Source organism: Carcharodon carcharias, chromosome 12 (assembly GCF_017639515.1).
Source record: "Carcharodon carcharias isolate sCarCar2 chromosome 12, sCarCar2.pri, whole genome shotgun sequence".
Taxonomy (NCBI): Eukaryota; Metazoa; Chordata; class Chondrichthyes; order Lamniformes; family Lamnidae; genus Carcharodon; species Carcharodon carcharias.
Genome location: NC_054478.1, coordinates 122,921,712 through 122,941,163, shown reverse-complemented (window position 1 = coordinate 122,941,163; position 19,452 = coordinate 122,921,712). Strand labels below are relative to the sequence as shown.

At 46.7% G+C, this 19,452-nt stretch overlaps 1 protein-coding gene across 1 annotated transcript in view; it reads left to right on the top strand.

The window, feature by feature from the left end:
- The window catches only part of LOC121285318 (insulin-like growth factor 2 mRNA-binding protein 2), a 190,509-nt gene extending 175,525 nt beyond the window's left edge, over positions 1–14,984 (top strand). The window contains exons 3-5 of the mRNA XM_041201784.1: positions 155–203; positions 10,189–10,240; positions 14,907–14,984. Of these exons, the coding sequence (XP_041057718.1) occupies positions 155–203; positions 10,189–10,240; positions 14,907–14,974 (169 nt within the window). The 3' untranslated portion in view covers positions 14,975–14,984. The remainder of the gene's footprint in view (positions 1–154; positions 204–10,188; positions 10,241–14,906) is intronic.
- Positions 14,985–19,452: the final 4,468 nt, after the last annotated feature.

Sequence of the window (19,452 nt, the reverse complement as noted above, 5' to 3'; positions counted from 1 at the left end):
TCTATTTTTCCTTAGTTCTGTTGAAGAGTCATGCGGACTCGAAACGTTAACTGTGCTCCTCTCCGTAGATGCTGTCAGACCTGCTGAGTTTTTCCAGGTATTTTTGTTTTTGTTTTGTGTTTTACGCTGATGGGTTTTGTGTTTTTCTTTGCAGGAGTCGGAAAATTCAAATCCGCAACATCCCGCCTCATCTGCAGTGGGAGGTGAGTTGGTAACTACTCATTTATTTGCTCATCTTCTTAAATGGCTAGAGTTCATAGTGACTCCATTGCACTCCGCAGACACCAACCTTGACGCCGTGTCTCGGCTCCGCGTTACCACCTCCAGGTGTGCTTAACTATAGATCAGATGGTGATTCGACGTTGGGGCGGGGTGGCAGGACGTGGCACAGTTTGGATTCAATACCTGTCGTGGAAAATGACTGGGGAGTTCCTGCAATTTAAGATATCTGAGAAATTAGTGAGGTCAGATCTGTGATATGACCTGTGATGAAATGGAAGGTTTCTTTGCCAAACAGCAGGTTTGGCCTTCTTCTCGCTGTGCTGCCTGTTGTATTTTTTTTTCAAAAATGTATAGCATTGACTGCAATCAACATTTGCAGCCAATTGCAAAGTATCACAAGGTGGGAAACTGATGACTCAATTGGGGTGGGGTTAAAAAGCTCAGCAAAGTAATTGAAGAAAGACACGTGGAGGAAAAGATGGCACCCGCCAGTAAGAGTAGCTTCCTGTCCAGCACAGGGGGCCCTGATACAGGCAGGGAAAAAAAATTATTAATTCGTTCCTAGGATGTGGGTGATGTGGCAAGACTGGCATTTATTGCGCATCCTTAGTTGTCTCAAGAAGGAGCTGGTGGATCTTTTTGAGCAGTTGCCGCCCTTTGTAGCCGTTTGATACAACTTGCTAAGTCACTTCAGTGGGCAGTTAAGAGACAACCACAAAACAACTAGACCTGGCCACGACAGTAGTTTACTTTCCCTGAAGCGTATTAGTGATCCAGTTCGGATTTTTAATGACACTATGACAACTTTGTGGTCACTTTCACTAAAGCAGGTTTTTGATTTCTAGATTTGCTCTTTAAAGGGAATTGAAATCTTAAACTGCTGTAGCGGGAATCAAATCTGTTTCTGTAGTGCGGTAATACAACCTCTATATTACTGTGTGTCCTTGTAACACTTTTCAAACTGCTACTCTGCGAATGTAAGGCCTGACTGATGTGCCTGAAGAATAACCCCAGATTATAGCTCCAGAATGAAGTCCCCTGAGGCATCCTCTTTTAGAATTTGGTTTTGTCCTAATATTTGGTAATTTGTCATCTTAGAGAGTTCCTCGATCATCTTACCTTTGACTCAGCTTATGGTCGGCTGTCGGGTGTCTTATATTATTGTTCATATTCCCTAGCTACCAACTCCATCTCCACCATTCCCCCCGCACCCCCATCAAGAGCCTGAGATTAAGCCAGTCTGTTTGTATCCTCAGTGTCACACCTGATCCCGAAATGAGCTACCAACCTCACATGCGGCCATCACTAAGCCCGCCTATTTCCACCTCTATGACATCATCCAACTTCGCCCTGTCTCAGCTCATCTGCTGCTGAAACCTCCTTTCATGCCTTAATTACCTCGAGACTCAACTATTCCAACATACTCCTGGCTGGTCTTTTTTTTTAATTGATTTTTTCACAAGGCATGGGCCTCGCTGGCTAGGCTAGCATTTTTATTGCCCATCCCTAACTGCTGTTGAGAAGGTGGTGTTGAGCTGCTTTCTTGAACTGCTACAGTCCATGTGGTGTAGGTCACAGACTGCTGTTAGGGAGGGAGTTCCAGGATTTTGACCCAGTGACAGTAAATAAACGACGATAAAGTTCCAAGTCAGGATGGTATGTGGCTTGGAGGGGAACTTCCAGGTGGTGGTGTTCCCATGCACCTGCTGCTGCTCTTGCTCTTCTAGGTGGCAGAGGTCACAGGTTTGGAAGATGCTGTCGAAGGAGCCTTGGTGAGTTGGTCGCCCACATTCTGTGCTCCATAAACTTGGATCTCATCCGAAACTCTGTTCCCCAGGTTTTAACTCTCACCAAGTCCTGTTCCCCTATTATCTCTATGCTAGCTGACCCACATTGGCTCTCAGTCAAGCAACTTTTGATTTTAAAATTCTCATCCTTGGTTTCAAAGTAAGAGAATAACTAGGGAAAGAGTAGGGCCCACAAAGGACCACAGTGGTAATTTGAGTGTGGAGCTGGAAAACGTAGGGAGGGTTCTAAATGAATACTTTATGTTGGTGTTCACAAATGAGAGGGACAACATGGATATAGAAATCAGGCAGAAGGATTGTGATATAATGAAATAAATTAGCATGGAAAGGAAGGAGGTTCCAAGTGATATGACAAGCTTAAAAGCCGATAACTCTCCAGGCCTGCATGAAATGTAACCCAGGCTGTTGAATGAGGCAAGGGAGGAGATAGCACTAGCAATAATTTTCAATACCTCTCTGACCACAGGAGAGGTGCCAGAGGACTGAAGGACAGCCAATGTGGTACCGTTATTCAAGAAGGTGGGGGAAGGGATAAACCGGGGAACTACAGGCCAGTCAGTCTAATCTCAGTGGTGGGGAAACTATTGGAAGCAATTAATTCAGAATTGATCGATACTTGGAGAGGCAGGGATTAATCAAGGACAGTTAGCATCATTTTGTAGGGGAGGCCATGTCTGACCAATTTGATTGAATTTTTCGAAGAGGTGACCAGGTGTGTAGATGAGGGCAATGCATTTGACATCGTCTACTTGAACTTCAGCAAGGCTTTTGATAAGGTCCCGCATGGGAGACTGATAACGAAGGTAAGAGTCCATGGGATCCAAGGCAATTTGGCAAATTGATCCAGAATTAGCTGAGTGGTCGGAGGCAGAGGGTGATGATCCAGGGGTTTTTTTGTGACTGGATGCCTGTGTCCAGTGGGGTTCCACAGGATTCGGTGTTGAGTCCCTTGCTGTTTGTGGTATATATAAACGATATAGACTTGAATGTAGGAAGGTTGATCAGTAAGTTCGCGGATGACATGAAAATTGGTGGGGTGGTAAATAGTGAGGAGGGATAGCCCTAGATTACAAGAGGATATTGACGGGCTGATCAGTGGCAAATGGAATTTAATCCGGATAAATGTGAGGTGATGCACTTGTGTGGGACAAACAAGGCACAGGAATACACGATGAATGGTAGGACCCTGAGAAGTGTTAAGGATCAGAAGGACATTGGTGTTCATGTCCACCAGCCCCTTAAGGTAGCAATTCAGGTAGATAAGGTGGTTTAGAAGGCATATTGGATACCTGCCGTTTTTGGCCGAGGCATAGAATATAAGAGCAGGGTGGTTTTGCTGGAACTGTATAAAACGCTGGTTAGGCCACAGATAGTGTATTGTGTGCAGTTCTGGAATCCACTTTAGAGGAAGGATGTGATTGCACTAGAGAGAGTGCAGAGGAGATTTACCAGATGTTGCCTAGGCTGGAGAGTTTTAGTTAGGAGGAAAGATTGGATAGACTGGGGTTATTTTCCTTGGAGCAGAGGAGATTGAGCGGGGAGATGATTGAGGTGCATAGATAGGGTAGGCAGGAAGGAATTTTTCCTCTTCGTGGAGAGATCAATAAGCAGAGGGCATAGATTTAACGTACGGGGCAGGAGGTTGAGGGGATGTGAGGAAGAAATTTTTCACCCAGAGTGTGGTGGGGATCTGGAACTCACTGCCTCATAACATTTAAGAAATATTTGGATGTGCACTTGCGATGCCATGGCATACATGGCTATGGGCCTAGTTCTGGAAAATGGGATTAGAATAGTTAGGTACTTGTTTAACTGGCGCATACTTGATGGGCCAAAGGACTTTTTTCTGTGCTGTAGATCTCTACGACTTTGATTCCCTCCATGGCCTCACCAATCTCTCTCTCTCCTCCAACCTCACTTAGTTTTATAATGCTCCTATTGGATGTATTAACATCTTTTATTATGTTAAAGTTGCTATGTAAATATAAGTTGTTTTAATCACCGTCACAGGGGCCCATTCGTTCAGACTTTGTCAGTTCATTTATTGGTCCAGCATTCTAATTGGCATTTTAAGCAATTAAGTGTTGGGAATTTGCAGCACTTAAAAAAGGTTTGTGCGCTAATTGTAGTGATAGCAAAAGTCAAGTAAAAGTTGAAAGCAAAATACTGCAGATGCTTAAAATCCGAGATAAAAACAGAAAGTGCTGGAAATACTCAGGTCTGGCAGCATCTGTGCTGAGAGAAACAGAGTTAATGCTTGGAGTCGAATATGACTTTTCTTCCGAATAGTAATATTCAACTCTAAGCATTAGCTCTGTTTCTTTCTCCGCAGAAGCTGCCGGATCTGCTGAGTATTTCCTGTTTTTACTGCAAACACACGTTGATTTTGTTAAATTCTGTTGGGAATTTTGAATTCTCCAAATAAAGCATTCATCATCCTAGAGCATAAAAGTAAGGTGGTAATGTTTACTTTGTATTAAACTGGTTCAACCTCATCTGGAGTATTGTGTCCAATTCTGGGCGCCGCACTGTAGGAAGGATGTGAAGGCATTGGAGAGAGTACAGAAAAGATTCACGAGAATGGTTCCTGGGATGAGGACCTTCAGTTACTTGGACGGATTGGAGAAGTTGGGACTGTTTTCCTTGGAGAAGAGAAAGTTGAGAGGAGATTTGATAGAGTTATTCAAAATCATGATAGAGTACTTAGGGAGAAACTATTTCCATTGGTGGAAGGATTGAGAACAAGAGGGCGCAATTTAAAATAATTGGCAAAAGAAGTAAGGGTGACATGGGGTGAAACGTATTTTTTCTGAGTCTAGGTGTCAGAATATCTTGTGGCGCAGCGGGTAGTGTTCCCTACCTCTGAGCCTGAAGCTCTGCGTTCGAGTCCCATTCCAGGACTTGATGGCCATGGAAGGTGTGTTCATGACATGGTCAAACAGGTTAATTATCAATCTGCATATCCTTCAAATATGTCTATGGCAGATCATAAGAGCGGGAGAGTCTCCTGTTCAATCAGAACGTGCAGAAGGTAATGGCAAACCACTGTAGTACTTTGTCAAACATAACCATGGGCCAGCACATGGAGGTCCATGGTCACCAACACCCTCTTAGGGCATGGTACCTGAACAGAGAGAGTCCACATGTTGTTCTGGCAAATTTATGCTGCATTCCCTCCAAGAAAAGAAAAGAAAAGTACAGCACAGGAACAGACCCTTCGGCCTTCAAGCCTGTGCCGATCATATTGCCTGTCAACTATAACATTTTGCACTTCGGGGTCCGTATCCCTCTATTCTCATCCTATTCATGTATTTGTCACGCTGCCTCTTAAACACCTCTATTGTACCTGCTTCCACCACCACCTCTGGCAGCGAATTCCAGACACTCACTAGCCTCTGTGTAAAAAACTTGCCCGGCACATCTCCTCTATAGTTTTCTCCTCTCACCTTAAATCTATGTCCCCTAGTAATTGACTCTTCCACCCTGAGAAAAAGCTTCTGACTATCTATTCTGTCCATGCCACTCATAATTTTGTAAACTTCTATCAAGTTGCCCCTCAATCTCCGTCGCTCTAGTGAGAACAATCCTAGTTTCTCCAACCTCTCCTCATAGCTAATAACCTCCAGACCAGGCAGCATCCTGGTAAACCTCCTCTTCACCCTCTCCAACACCTCCATATCCTTCTGGTAATGTGGTGACCAGAATTGCATGCAATATTCCAAGTGTGGCCTAACCAAGGTTCTATACAGCTGCAGCATGATTTCCCAGCTTTTATACTCAATACCCCTACAGATGAAGGCAAGCATGCCATATGCCTTCCTGACTACTTTATCCACCTGTGTTGCCACTTTCAGTGACCTGTGGACCTGTACACCCAGATCCCTCTGGCCCATCAATGCGATTAAGGGATCTGCCATTTACTGTGTAATGCCTGCCTGTATTAGACCTTCCAAAATGCATTACCTCGCATTTGTCCGGATTTAACTCCATCTGCCATTTCTCCGCCCAAGTCTCCAGCGATCTATATCCCATTGTATCCTTTGACAATCCTCTTCACTATCTGCAACTCCTCCAAGCTTGGTGTCGTCTGCAAACTTGCTAATTAGCCCAATTACATTTTCCCCCAAATCATTTATGTATACCACAAACAGCAAAGGTCCCAGCACTGATCCCTGCGGAACTCCACTAGTCACAGCTCTCCATTCAGAAAAGCACTCTTCCGCTGCCTTCTATGACCAAGCCAATTCTGTATCCATCCTGCCAGCTCACCTCTGATCCCGTGTGACTTTACCTTCTGTACCAGTCTGCCATGAGGGACCTTGTCAAAGGCCTTACTGAAATCCATTTATATAACATCCACTGCCCTTCCATTGTCGATCATCTTTGTCACTTCCTCGAGAAACTTGATCAAGTTAGTGAGACACGACCTCCCCTTCACAAAACCATGCTGCCTCTCACTAATACGCCCATTTGCTTCCAAATGGTAGTAAATCCTGTCATGAAGAATCTTCTCCAATAATTTCCCTACCACTGACGTAAGGCTCACCGGCCTGTTATTTCGTGGATTATCCCTGCTACCCTTCTTAAACAATGGAACAACATTGGCCATTCTCCAGTCCTCTGGGACCTCACCCGTAGCCAGTGAGGATACAAGGCCAATATATTATTCTTAACGAGTGGTGCCCAGTATTGAATATGGGTGTGATCTAACCCAGGGCTCTGTACAGGTGCAGCATGTCTTCTATCCCTTGTATTCTGGTCCTCTAGATGTAAAGGCCAGCAGTTCCCCTTGAATAAAAGCAAAATACTGCAGATGCTGGAAATCTGGAACAAAAACAAAAGTACCTGGAAAAACTCAGCAGGTCTGACAGCATCTGCAGAGAGGAATACAGTTGACATTTTGAGTCCTTATGACCTTTCATCAGAACAAATCATAACGTTCTGATGAAGGGTCATAAGGACTCGAAATGTCAACTGTATTCCTACACGCAGATGCTGTCAGACCTGCTGAGTTTTTCCAGTTCCCCTTGAATGCCTCACTCAGTCGGCAGAATACTCTATCTATACCAGATGTCTTATTAATCCATGGTTGTTTTGACGTCCGCCTTGACCTTGGGTGGTATGTGTTGAAGCACGATCTCAAGTCAGGTGACCTGAAGTTGCATGAGCATCAAGCAAAATACTTGCAGGTGACTTAACCCACAATTCCCCTGTGTGGCAGGCAGCTGGTTAGCGAGTGGTTAGGGTCTGGAATGCACTGTCTGAGAACATGGTGGAGGTGGATTCAATCAAGGTATTCAAAAGGGATTGTTATCTGGAAAGGAAGAATGCAGAGCTATGGGGTGAAGGTGAGGGAGTGGGACTAGGTAAATTGCTCCTATGTAGAGCCAGCTGAATGACCACCTTCTGCGCTGTAACAATTCTGTGACCTTGTGAAATGCGTCACTAAGTTCAATAAGAGGCTTCTATCTTCCGGGGGAACCAATAGCTCTCCATTGAACGCACACCCAAATTGTCCTGAAGGTCTTTTGGTGAAGGTGTACACTGATTCACCTGGGTCAGATCTTGCTGCATGTGCCGCATTGGGGTCAGGTCTCTGCGTGTCATTCTGCCAACCCTTCGGTTGGGGTCTCTGCGTGTCGTTCCCCACTCCGTCCCATCCTCTGGGCAGGGTCAGGTCGCTCTGTGTGTTGTTCCTTCCCCCAACCCACCTAAGCTGGGGTTGCTGTGTCTGTTGCTTATCCATCTGTTCACCCCCAGCCCCCAGTCGGGGTCATGCCTCCTCCTGTTGGGATCATTATGTGCATCACCCCCTGCCATTTTTTATGCTACCATCAAAAATTTCTCCCTCTGTCCTCTCCTTTCAGAATTCCTCTGCAACACTCTGGTTCACTCTTCAGTCATCCCTAACATCCTCCCTTTCCTATGACACCTTCTCATGCCAGCAACATCTGCCCTTTAACCTGCTCCCTTCTCACTATCCAAGGACCCAAACACTTCTTCCAAGTGAAGCAACAATTTATTTGTACTTATTTTAATTTAGTATACTGTATTCACTACTCGCAATGTGGCCGCCTCTTCACTGGGGTGACCAAATGCAGACTGGGTGACTGTTTTGTGGAACATCTCCCTTCAGTCCACAAGCATGATCCCGAACTTCCTGACGCTTGTTGTTTAATTCTCCATCTTGCTCCCACTCTGACCTTTCTGTCCACGACCTGCTAGTGTTCCAGTGAAGCTCAACACAAGCTTGAGGAATAGCACCTCATCTTTCATCTCTGCACTCTACAGCCTTCTGGACTCAACATTGAGTTTGACAACTTTAGATAATAACCTCTGCCTCCATGTTGTTCTGTGTGTTTTTTTTTGCTGCATTGTTTCTTTCTTTATCTCTTCATGTTGCATTCAGATGGTTTTTAAGTAGCCATTCACACCTCATCTGGACACAACCTTTGTTTCTTTACTAAGTCCATTACTATCTCTTTGGCTTTTGCATCTTTGTTAGTTAATCCCTTCTGCCCATCATTGATCTTCCCTTTTGTCCTTCCTACCCCCTACCCTCTTCTACTGGTTTAAAAACTCTTAGACTGCTATCTCCCTTATGTTCTGATGAAAGATCACCAAGCTGAAATGTTAACTCTGTTTCTCTCCACAGATGCCCCCTGACCTGTTGAGTATTTCTGGCATCTTTTGCTTTTATCCAGGTTTTCAAACATCCGCGGTGTTTTGCTTTTATTCTCATTGTATGCCTAGTATAAATACGGACATGATTTCAGGACAGAATGATGAACCATGTTATTCATGGGTAATCCTTGTCGTCCAGTAGCCAACGTTTGACTGCTGTGGTGCTTCAAATATGGATGGAATGAAGGAATTGTGATCACTTCCAGGATAAAATGCAATGATTTCCATGATGAGCTGCCTGTGGTCACATGTTAGCTGCACACGAAGGGAGTGGAGTCCCTTTTTGTTCATGAGAATGGCAGAGCTGGCATAAGGTGCATGCATGTCAATGGCACTCTGCACTGCAGGGAAGCCTGCAAACCCTCATGCTCGCAGAGTCAACTTATCGCTGGCAAGAGAAAATGAAATTAGGGTGTGTCTCTGTGTATAGAGAACCTCTGTTCACCTCCCTCATGCAGCAGTGTACTGCAAACTGCAAAAATGTGCTTATGTCTCCAACAGCAACCTGTGGAGCCAGAGGCATAAAAATTAAGAGCCGTGGTCACGTCTTCAGCCACAGGCAATGTAGTCCTTGCCTTGCTTCAAAGTTGCAGTTGTGCCTGCAACAATTGGCAGATTTCAATCGCAACATCTTGTGTGAAGTGAAAATGTTTCAAACATTGGTCATCATTGAGATTGAGGCGGCAAGCCTTCAACACTCCTGAGCTTCCATCTGACAGCCATTCTTCCCACCTCCTACCATCAGCTTGTCCTGCTCTATGTGACCTCTCTTCATTCTTCCAGTCATGCTCAATCCCAAGAGGAAGACCTGCCAAGCCACCCATGTCTAGAGGCAGCTTGTTTTAGCACAAGCTTTTAAATTAACATTTGACACCATCCAGAACACTTCCTGAAAGCTATTGAAGCTTCAGGTGGTTTTAAGAAAGCTTCAAAAATGCACGCAATTGCATCAGATCCCAGAAAAGTTACCCAACAGCTAACCTATTAAGCCGCTCATGTTTCCTTTAAGTTGCAATGATTTTGGGGACTGGCAAGGAGGGGGAGTTCCTTCGTGCTGTTTACTATTTTTTCAGCTGCACAAGGTTAAGAAATGACATAGGCTGGAACATGGTCCTTGAACGTGGCATTGTTAGCATCAAATAATCGATGCAGACTGATTTGCATCATCATCTGCCTGCTCTGCATGCTGCCACTATCATTAGTACCCAAGCAAACCCCTTCACCATTCTGTGTACTTCCTGTCTCTCGAGGGAGCAGGCAACAAGGATATGAGGTTTGATCAGGAAGAAGCCACGATTTGCTAACGAAATGGACTTTAGAGCCCATATGTTTCCCCTATCCATCTGGGTTACATTGTGTATATCTTTGTTTCGACTACTCTGTGCTGCACCCGTCTGTCTGGGCGACGGGGCGTGGCGCTCCCCGTCCGTCTGGGTCACATGGTGTGATGCTTCCGTCTCTTTATTGTTTTCAGGTATTGGATGGACTCTTGGCTCAACATGGCACAGTGGAGAATGTGGAGCAAGGTATGGAGATAACATGAATATAACCCAGTATTGTTTTCTTTGTGGTTTTTCATTATAATGGAATATTGGATCTTTAGAAACAGGAGGAGTCCTTCAACCTCTCTGGTCTGCTCTGCCTTTCAGTTAGATCATGGCTATTTGTATCTTACCTCCATCTGCCCACCTAAAGTCTGTGTTCTTAGATTTCTGTTCAGTAATTATATAAGTTAGTCTCAGCCAAGAAGGCGCTAATTATTCCAGCAGCCACAACCTTTTGGGGGAAATCTTCAGATTTTCACTCACCTTTTGTGTGGAAAAAGAACTTCCCTGATTGTGCTCCTGAACGGCCTAACTCCAATTTTAACATGATGTCCTTTTGTGCTTGTTGCCTCCCATCAGTGAAAATTATTTCTCACTATCATCTTTACTGAATTCTTTTAACTTTTTAAATGTCTCTATCATCTCGTTCAATCTCATAGACTTGAGCAAGTTCAAACCAAGTTTATGCAACCTATTCTCTTGATTTAACCCTCTAATCCCTGGTTTCAGTCTGGTGAACCTGTGCTGCACCGTCCTCCCCATCCCCTGCCCCAAACCCGCCTACCCGAAGGCCACTATGTCCTCCTTGAAACGTGGTGCCCAGAACTGAATGTGATAGTCCAGATGGGGTCTGACTGAGATTCTCTGCAATTCGAGCATAACTTCTCTCCTGTATATTCCAGCCTCCTTGCAATAAAGGCCAGCATTCCATTAATCTTTTTGAGGAGTAAACTACCTTATTAGTGACCACCTCAAAAAATTCAACCCGATTAATCAGCCATGACTTACCCTTAACGAAGCCTTAATGGCTCTCTTTGATCAACTCCTATTTGTCCAAATGCTCAGTCACGATCCTAATGACAGATTCCAGTAGCTTTTCCATAACAGACTTTAAATTGACAGGCCTCTGGTTTCTTTCTCCCATCCTTCTAAATGGAGTGACACTAGCAATTTTCCAATTTAATAGTACAGTTCCCATATCAAGGGAATGTTGAAAGATTATGACTAACACTTTTACAATTCCCTCACCTACAACTTTTAATATCCAGTGGGTAGAACTCATTCACTATGTGCGTATGAAAACACGTAGTAAACTATGGGGAACAAGTTTAGTTTAAAAATCCTGTTGGCTTAGGAGGAAGATGTAGTAAGGAGTTTCATGTTGATATGTTAGGAAAGAGACTGTGAGAAATAGAATTACACAATATATGGCACGGAAACTCTCCATGCCAGTGTTTATGCTCCACTCAAACCTCCTCCCATTCTTTCTCACCTGTTCTCTGCTCCCTTGTATATTTATCTAGGTTCCTCTTTAAATGCATCTATACCACTCTCTGTGTAACGAAGTTTCTGTTTTACATTGTTGGCCTCGAGTTTCATTGTCCCCACAAATGGAAATATTCTCTCCATACCCAATTCTTGATCAAAACCTTTCATCTTTTTAAAGTCTCCTCCTTGGTTACCTTCTCAGCTTTCCCCTCTGAAGAGAACAGAGACTCGGCTTGTTTGTCCTTCCCCGATAAGTATAATCTCTCAGTTCTGTTATCATGCTTGTAAGTTGTTTTAAAACCCTTGGCAATGTCAATATGACGACCAGAACTGTATGCAGTACTCCCCAAGTGTGACTAATGCAAGGTTTGATACAAGTTTAGCAGAACTTCCCTCCTTGCTGGTTCTATTCCTCCTAGAGATAAATCCCAATACTTGGTTTGCTTGGTCATTCCTTTCATTGCTTTGTGCATTTATATTCCCAGATTCCTATTTCCCTCCACCCCTTTTAGATCCTTATATTCCAAAGACTGTAATATGTGATCTTATTTTTCTCGGCTAAGTGTGAGGTATTACATTTTGATAATGTTGACGTTTATTTGCCTATTATATGCTCATATAGTAAGTTTATTAATGTCTACATGTAATTATTTGGAGTCCCCCTGAATATTGACTATCCCAGTGCATGTTTCCCCACCTCCTCCAAATTGTTGTTGGCTGAAAGTTTAGAAATTGTGTTTTTGATTCCAAAGCCTAAATTGTTGGTATAAGTTGGGAACAATAGCTGTCTCAGCACTGATCCTTGAGGAACCCCACTTCCCATCTTCTGCTGTTCTGAATAACCCTCCCCTTTTACCCCTACCCACTGCTTTCTGCCTTACAGCCAGCAAGCTATTTGTTCTGCTAATTATCTGCTGACTCACAATTCATTAGTGTACCAGGCAGTACCTTTATTGGGTGTCTCTTGGTAAACTAGATCTATTACATCTATTACACTTCCCTTGTCTACTTTCTGTTACCTTGTCAAAGAATTCAGTGAGGTTGATCCAGCACTACTTTCCCTTTTGATATCCATGCTGAGTATTTATGTTATATTTTTTGGTTTCTAGATTTTTTTTCTACTTTCCCCTTTAGAAATGATTCCATTATCTTTCCTAACTCCAATGTTAAGCTGACTGATATAAGTATGGCATAATATTCCTAATATAGTTATGGCATTACCTACCTGCCAAATCTCTGGCACCACACTTTTCTCTGACAAATTATTAAACATGTGTAATTTGGATCTCTGCTATCTCTTTTCTAGACTCTTTTAAAATATACAGATGCAATCTGTCTGGATCTACTTTGAGTTTGCTTTGATTTATTTTAAATGCATATTATATAATTTCCAACTTTGTTGTCCGATGGCCTTGTTCACCTGATACTGAAATACTGAAGTATGATAGCCATTTAATATAAGAACATAAGAAATGGGCGCGGGAGTTGACCGTTCAGCTCTTTGAGCTTGCTGCGCCATTTAGTGAGATCATGGCTGATCTACTACTTAAATAACGTTTTCCTGCACTATCCCTGTATCCCTTGATGTTTTTAATATGTAGAAATTTATTGATCTCAGTTTTGAACATACTCAGTGACTGAGCCTCCACAGCCCTGGGGTGGGGGTGGGTGGGGGGTGCAGAGAATTCCATAGATTCACCATCTCTGCCGCTCTGCCATCACTGTCTGTGATTTTATTCTGACCGTCCTTGGATGGTCCAATTCCCATCCTGAACTTTCTTTTATTCTTTCTGTGCCTGTAGAATTTTTTGGTTTACTATTTTGTTTTCTGTTCCATGATAATTTAATTTTGCAGTTTAAAGAACCAAGAAACCTTTGTGTAGTAAGAGTGCAGAGAGGAGCGCAGGCTATTAGGTGGGGAATTGCAAATTGGGAGGAACAGTAGAACAGAGATCTACAGGACATAGGGTAGGATTGAAAACAGAGTGTGTAGAAGTGTTGCCACAAGAGAGAAGAAGCTGGAAGCTTGAGCTAGCTGTTTAAGTTGTGGCAGTTTACTTTTATTATACCTGCTGGACTCGTTTCTGGGTAGGTTCAAGGGAGCAAGTTCCCACCTTTTTTTCTTTTCAAATTGGCTTGGGCTTTTCTATCTGTTTTTTTTTTAACCCCTCCCAGGAAATCACATGGTTTTTTGGTGGGCGTGGAGTGTATATATCATCATTTGTACCTTGTCCTGATCTGCTCAGTCCATCTCAAAAGACGGGAACAACTTTCAGATTTTCTTTAGCAAACTTGAGTTTAATTTGGATTTGAAAGCTGTTGAGCAGAGAAGTGAAGTGTTTGCCTGGGAGGTAACTGAGATGCTGGGGGAAAGATGAGTCAACATTTGAAATCTGAGGGGATGAAGGGGACAAGGCAGTGGAATTGGAAGTTGTTAATTCAAGATAGAATGCTGCAAGAGGGCTGGAGATGTACCAAACACCGAATGTCTGTACCTTTGAGTCGGGGTGAATGTCATGTGATTGTCTCCACCTTTACATGAGCAGCTTGCTCCTCATGAAGCCTCTCTTGGGAATGGGAATGTGTGAAATGTTAATGAGGCAGTGTAAGCAGCCGATAACCTGGCAACTTATAGCAACAATGTAACTTTCGATGTATAAAGTCCCTTGAACTGTCCGCTGCGGTGAGATTATGCGTTAATCTTGTTAAATGCTGAGAATTTGTGTAAAAGTTACAAGGGCCAAATGGCATTATTAATTTGGTTTAACCAGACTTGATGGGAGGGAAGGTATCCTCAAAAGATTGCGCTGCGCCCCCAGCTCGCCAGTTTGCCTGTGGAGTCTGAATCTAGAAATGCAGAAGAAGGCACCATTTTGAAGGATCACCTGTCAATCATCTATCATCAGTAAGTAATAATTATTGCACAGAATGCGAATGATCAATTTATCACGCATTGTCTAAGTTTCAGATACTGGCTAAAGCTTTGACGATGTAAAGTTAAATTTGTTCCACAGTATGCTGGCTAATTTCCAGGTCAAACGATTTGGCTGAGGCCCCACAGATAACTGACCTTCCATTGCCCGTCCTCCATGTTGAAAACTGGTGAGAGAGGCCAGCTTACATTTTAACTCCAGCCATTAGTGCATCATTTCAAATGTCCCGATTTTCACTGAAGAACCACAGGTCAGAAACTGGAATCCTCACTTTTAATAAACAAAATGAGCATTTCCCATCACCTGGTTGATGCTGGGGCCTGTCTGAAGGAGTTTAATTGCTGAACTATGCTGGGAAAGTTAGCATCTTGGGCTCAGTGGGATAAGTTGGTTCATGTTTTGCTGCCCGCAGTCTGGGTGCTGACTGATTCTTTTCCATCTCTCAGTTAACACCGACAGTGAGACGGCAGTTGTGAATGTGACGTACGAAACAAAGGAACACGCAAAAACGTGAGTGATGACAGGGCCTCTAAACTTTGATAGGACTTTCCTGTTGTCACCAGATTGTTTTGTATATTAGTGCCCAGTGTATACTATTCACCTTAACATGTGGCATCGTTCTTCTGTGATTCCCTTATCACCACAAATTTCTCTCTGCCTCTGCACCAGTAGAGACCAGCAACTTTGAGGAAGACCTGTACCCACCAGTACTGTACCCCAGTGTTATACAGTGACAGGCCTGTACCCACCCATACTGAACCACAGTGTTAGACAGTGACAGGCCTGTACCCACCAGCATGTACCCCAGTGTTATACATTGACAGGCCTGTACCCACCCATACTGAACCACAGTGTTAGACAGTGACAGGCCTGTACCCACCAGCACTGCAACCCAGTGTTATACAGTGACAGACCTGTACCCACCCATACTGTACCCCAGTGTTATACAGTGATAGGCTGTACCCACCCATACTGAACCACAGTGTTAGACAGTGACAGGCCTGTACCCACCAGCACTGCAACCCAGTGTTATACAGTGACAGACCTGTACCCACCAATACTGTACCCCAGTATTACACAGTGAGAGACCTGTACCCACCCATACGGTACCCCAGTGTTATACAGTGACAGACCTGTACCCACCCATACTGTACCCTTGTTATACAGTGACAGGCCTGTACCCACCAGTACCGTACCCCAGTGTTATACAGTGACAGACCTGTACCCACCAATACTGTACCCCAATGTTACACAGTGAGAGACCTGTACCCACCAATACTGTACCCCAGTGTTATACAGTGACAGACCTGTACCCACCAATACTGTACCCCAGTGTTATACAGTGACAGACCTGTACCCGCCAGTACTGTACCCCGGAGTTAAACAGTGACAGACCTGTACCCGCCAGTACTGTACCCATTATGCAGTGACAGACCTGTACCCACCAGTACTGTACCCCAGTGTTATACAGTGGCAGACCTGTACCCACCAATACTGTACCCGTGTTATACAGTGACAGACCTGTACCCACCAGTACTGTACCCCAGTGTTGTACAGTGACAGACCTGTACCCACCAGTACTGTACCCCAGTGTTGTACAGTGACAGACTTGTACCCACCAGTTATTTACCTCAGTGTTGTACACTGACAGACCTGTTCCCACTAGTACTGTACCCCAACGTTATACAGTGACAAAGTTGTACCCACCAGTTATGTACCCCAGTGTTATACAGTGACAGGCCTGTATCCACCAGTTATGTCCCACAAATAACAAACAACAAAGAGAACAAGAACGAGATGGAACCACAGCACAAAACAACATAGTTAGATGACGCACAATAAGCTGACTGTTGAAAGTCCCAGGCAGCTCTCCTTATGTCACTGCTGTGACTGTTGGATGTTCTTCTGTAGTTTGTGGTATTAAAGTTTTGCACATCACTGAAATGCAATTAACAGCTTTGAACCTATTGGTTGTAGTTGCCTGTTCTGAAGGGTGGGATTCTATGTTCTGAACTAGCTTTTTTGATTTAATTTTACTTTCAGTTTTTCTTTCAGTCTTCCTGCAATGCACTTCATGGCTGATGAGACAGGTTGTATAGATAATGATTGGACAGACAGTAGAGCCTGTATCAGGTCTCTGACAGGGCGGAGTGTGGAGCCTGTAGCAGGTCTCTGACAGGGCGGAGTGTGGAGCCTGTAGCAGGTCTCTGACGGGGCGGAGTGTGGAGCCTGTAGCAGGTCTCTGAGAGGGCGGAATGTACAGGCTGTAGCAGGTCTCTGACAGGGCGGAGTGTGGAGCCTGTAGCAGGTCTCTGACAGGGCGGAGTGTGGAGCCTGTAGCAGGTCTCTGACAGGGCGGAGTGTGGAGCCTGTAGCAGGTCTCTGACAGGGCGGAGTGTGGAGCCTGTAGCAGGTCTCTGACAGGGCGGAGTGTGGAGCCTGTAGCAGGTCTCTGACAGGGCGGAGTGTGGAGCCTGTAGCAGGTCTCTGACAGGGCGGAGTGTGGAGCCTGTAGCTGGTCTCTGACAGGGCGGAGTGTGGAGCCTGTAGCAGGTCTCTGACAGGGCGGAGTGTGGAGCCTGTAGCAGGTCTCTGACAGGGCGGAGTGTGGAGCCTGTAGCAGGTCTCTGACAGGGCGGAGTGTGGAGCCTGTAGCAGGTCTCTGACAGGGCGGAGTGTGGAGCCTGTAGCAGGTCTCTGACAGGGCGGAGTGTGGAGCCTGTAGCAGGTCTCTGACGGGGCGGAGTGTGGAGCCTGTAGCAGGTCTCTGACGGGGCGGAGTGTGGAGCCTGTAGCAGGTCTCTGACGGGGCGGAGTGTGGAGCCTGTAGCAGGTCTCTGAGAGGGCGGAATGTACAGCCTGTAGCAGGTCTCTGACGGGGCGGATTGTGGAGCCTGTAGCAGGTCTCTGACGGGGCGGAGTGTGGAGCCTATAGCAGGTCTCTGAGGGGGCGGAGCGTACAGCCTGTAGCAGGTCTCTGACTGGGCAGAGTGTGGAGCCTGTAGCAGGCCTCTGATGGGGTGGAGTGTGGAGCCTGTAGCAGGCCTCTGATGGGGTGGAGTGTGGAGCCTGTAGCAGGTCTCTGACAGGGCGGAGTGTGGAGCCTGTAGCAGGCCTCTGATGGGGCGGAGTGTGGAGCCTGTAGCAGGTCTCTGACGGGGCGGAGTGTACAGCCTGTAGCAGGTCTCTGATGGGGCGGAGTGTGGAGCCTGTAGCAGGTCTCTGACGGGGCGGAGCGTACAGCCTGTAGCAGATCTCTGACGGGGCAGAGTGTGGAGCCTGTAACAGGTCTCTGACGGGGCGGAGTGTGGAGCCTGTAGCAGGTCTCTGACGGGGCGGAGTGTACAGCCTGTAGCAGGTCTCTGACGGGGCGGAGTGTGGAGCCTGTAGCAGGTCTCTGATGGGGCGGAGTGTGGAGCCTGTAGCAGGTCTCTGACGGGGCGGAGTGTACAGCCTGTAGGAGGTCTCTGACGGGGCGGAGTGTGGAGCCTGTAGCAAGTCTCTGACGGGGCGGAGTGTGGAGCCTATAGCAGGTCTCTGACAGGGAGGAGTGTGGAGCCAGTAGCAGGTCTCTGACAGGGCGGAGTGTGGAGCCTGTAGCAGGTCTCTGACGGGGCGGATTGTGGAGCATGTAGCAGGTCTCTGACAGGGCGGAGCGTACAGCCTGTAGCAGGTCTCTGATGGGGCGGAGCGTACAGCCTGTAGCAGGTATCTGACGGGGTGGAGCGTACAGCCTGTAGCAGGTCTCTGACGGGGCGGAGTGTACAGCCTGTAGCAGGTCTCTGATGGGGCGGAGTGTGGAGCCTGTAGCAGGTCTCTGAAGGGGCGGAGGGTACAGCCCTAGCATGTCTCTGACGGGGCGGAGTGTGGAGCCTGTAGCAGGTCTCTGAAGGGGCGGAGGGTACAGCCTGTAGCAGGTCTCTGACAGGGCCGATCGTACAGCCCTAGCAGGTCTCTGACGGGGCGGAGCGTACAGCCTGTAGCAGGTCTCTGACGGGGCGGAGCGTAAAGCCTGTAGCAGGTCTCTTAGGGGCGGAGCGTGGAGCCTGTAGCAGGTCTCTGACACGGCGGAGGGTGGAGCCTGTAGCATGTCTCTGACGGGGCGGAGCGTACAGCCTGTAGCAGGTCTCTGACGGGGCGGAGCATACAGCCTGTAGCAGGTCTCTGACGGGGCGGAGCGTACAGCCTGTAGCAGGTCTCTGACGGGGCGGAGCGTACAGCCTGTAGCAGGTCTCTGACGGGGCGGAGCGTACAGCCTGTAGCAGGTCCCTGACGGGGCGGAGCGTACAGCCTGCAGCAGGTCTCTGACGGGGCAGAGTGTGGAGCCTGCAGCAGGTCTCTGACGGGGCAGAGTGTGGAGCCTGCAGCAGGTCTCTGATGGGGCAGAGCGTACAGCCTGTAGCAGGTCTCTGATGGTGAGGAGCGTACAGCCTGTAGCAGGTCTCTGACAGGGCGGAGTGTGGAGCCTGCAGCAGGTCTCTGATGGGGCAGAGCGTACAGCCTGTAGCAGGTCCCTGACAGGGCGGAGTGTGGAGCCTGTAGCAGGTCTCTGACGGGGCGGAGCGTACAGCCTGTAGCAGGTCTCTGACGGGGCGGAGTGTGGAGCCTGTAGCAGGTTTCTGACGGGGCGGAGTGCGGAGCCTGTAGCAGTTCTCTGAGAGGGCGGAATGTACAGCCTGTAGCAGGTCTCTGACGGAGCGGAGTGTGGAGCCTGTAGCAGGTCTCTGACAGGGCGGAGTGTGTAGCCTATAGCAGGTCTCTGATGGGGCGGAGCGTACAGCAAGTAGCAGTTCTCTGACTGGGCAGAGTGTGGAGCCTGTAGCAGGTCTCTGACAGGGCGGAGCATACAGCCTGTAGCAGGTCTCTGACAGGGAGGAGCGTTGAGCCTGTAGCAGGTCTCTGACGGGGCGGAGCGTGGAGCCTGCAGCAGGTCTCTGACAGGGCAGAGCGTACAGCCTGTAGCTGGTCTCTGACGGGGCGCTGTGTGGACCT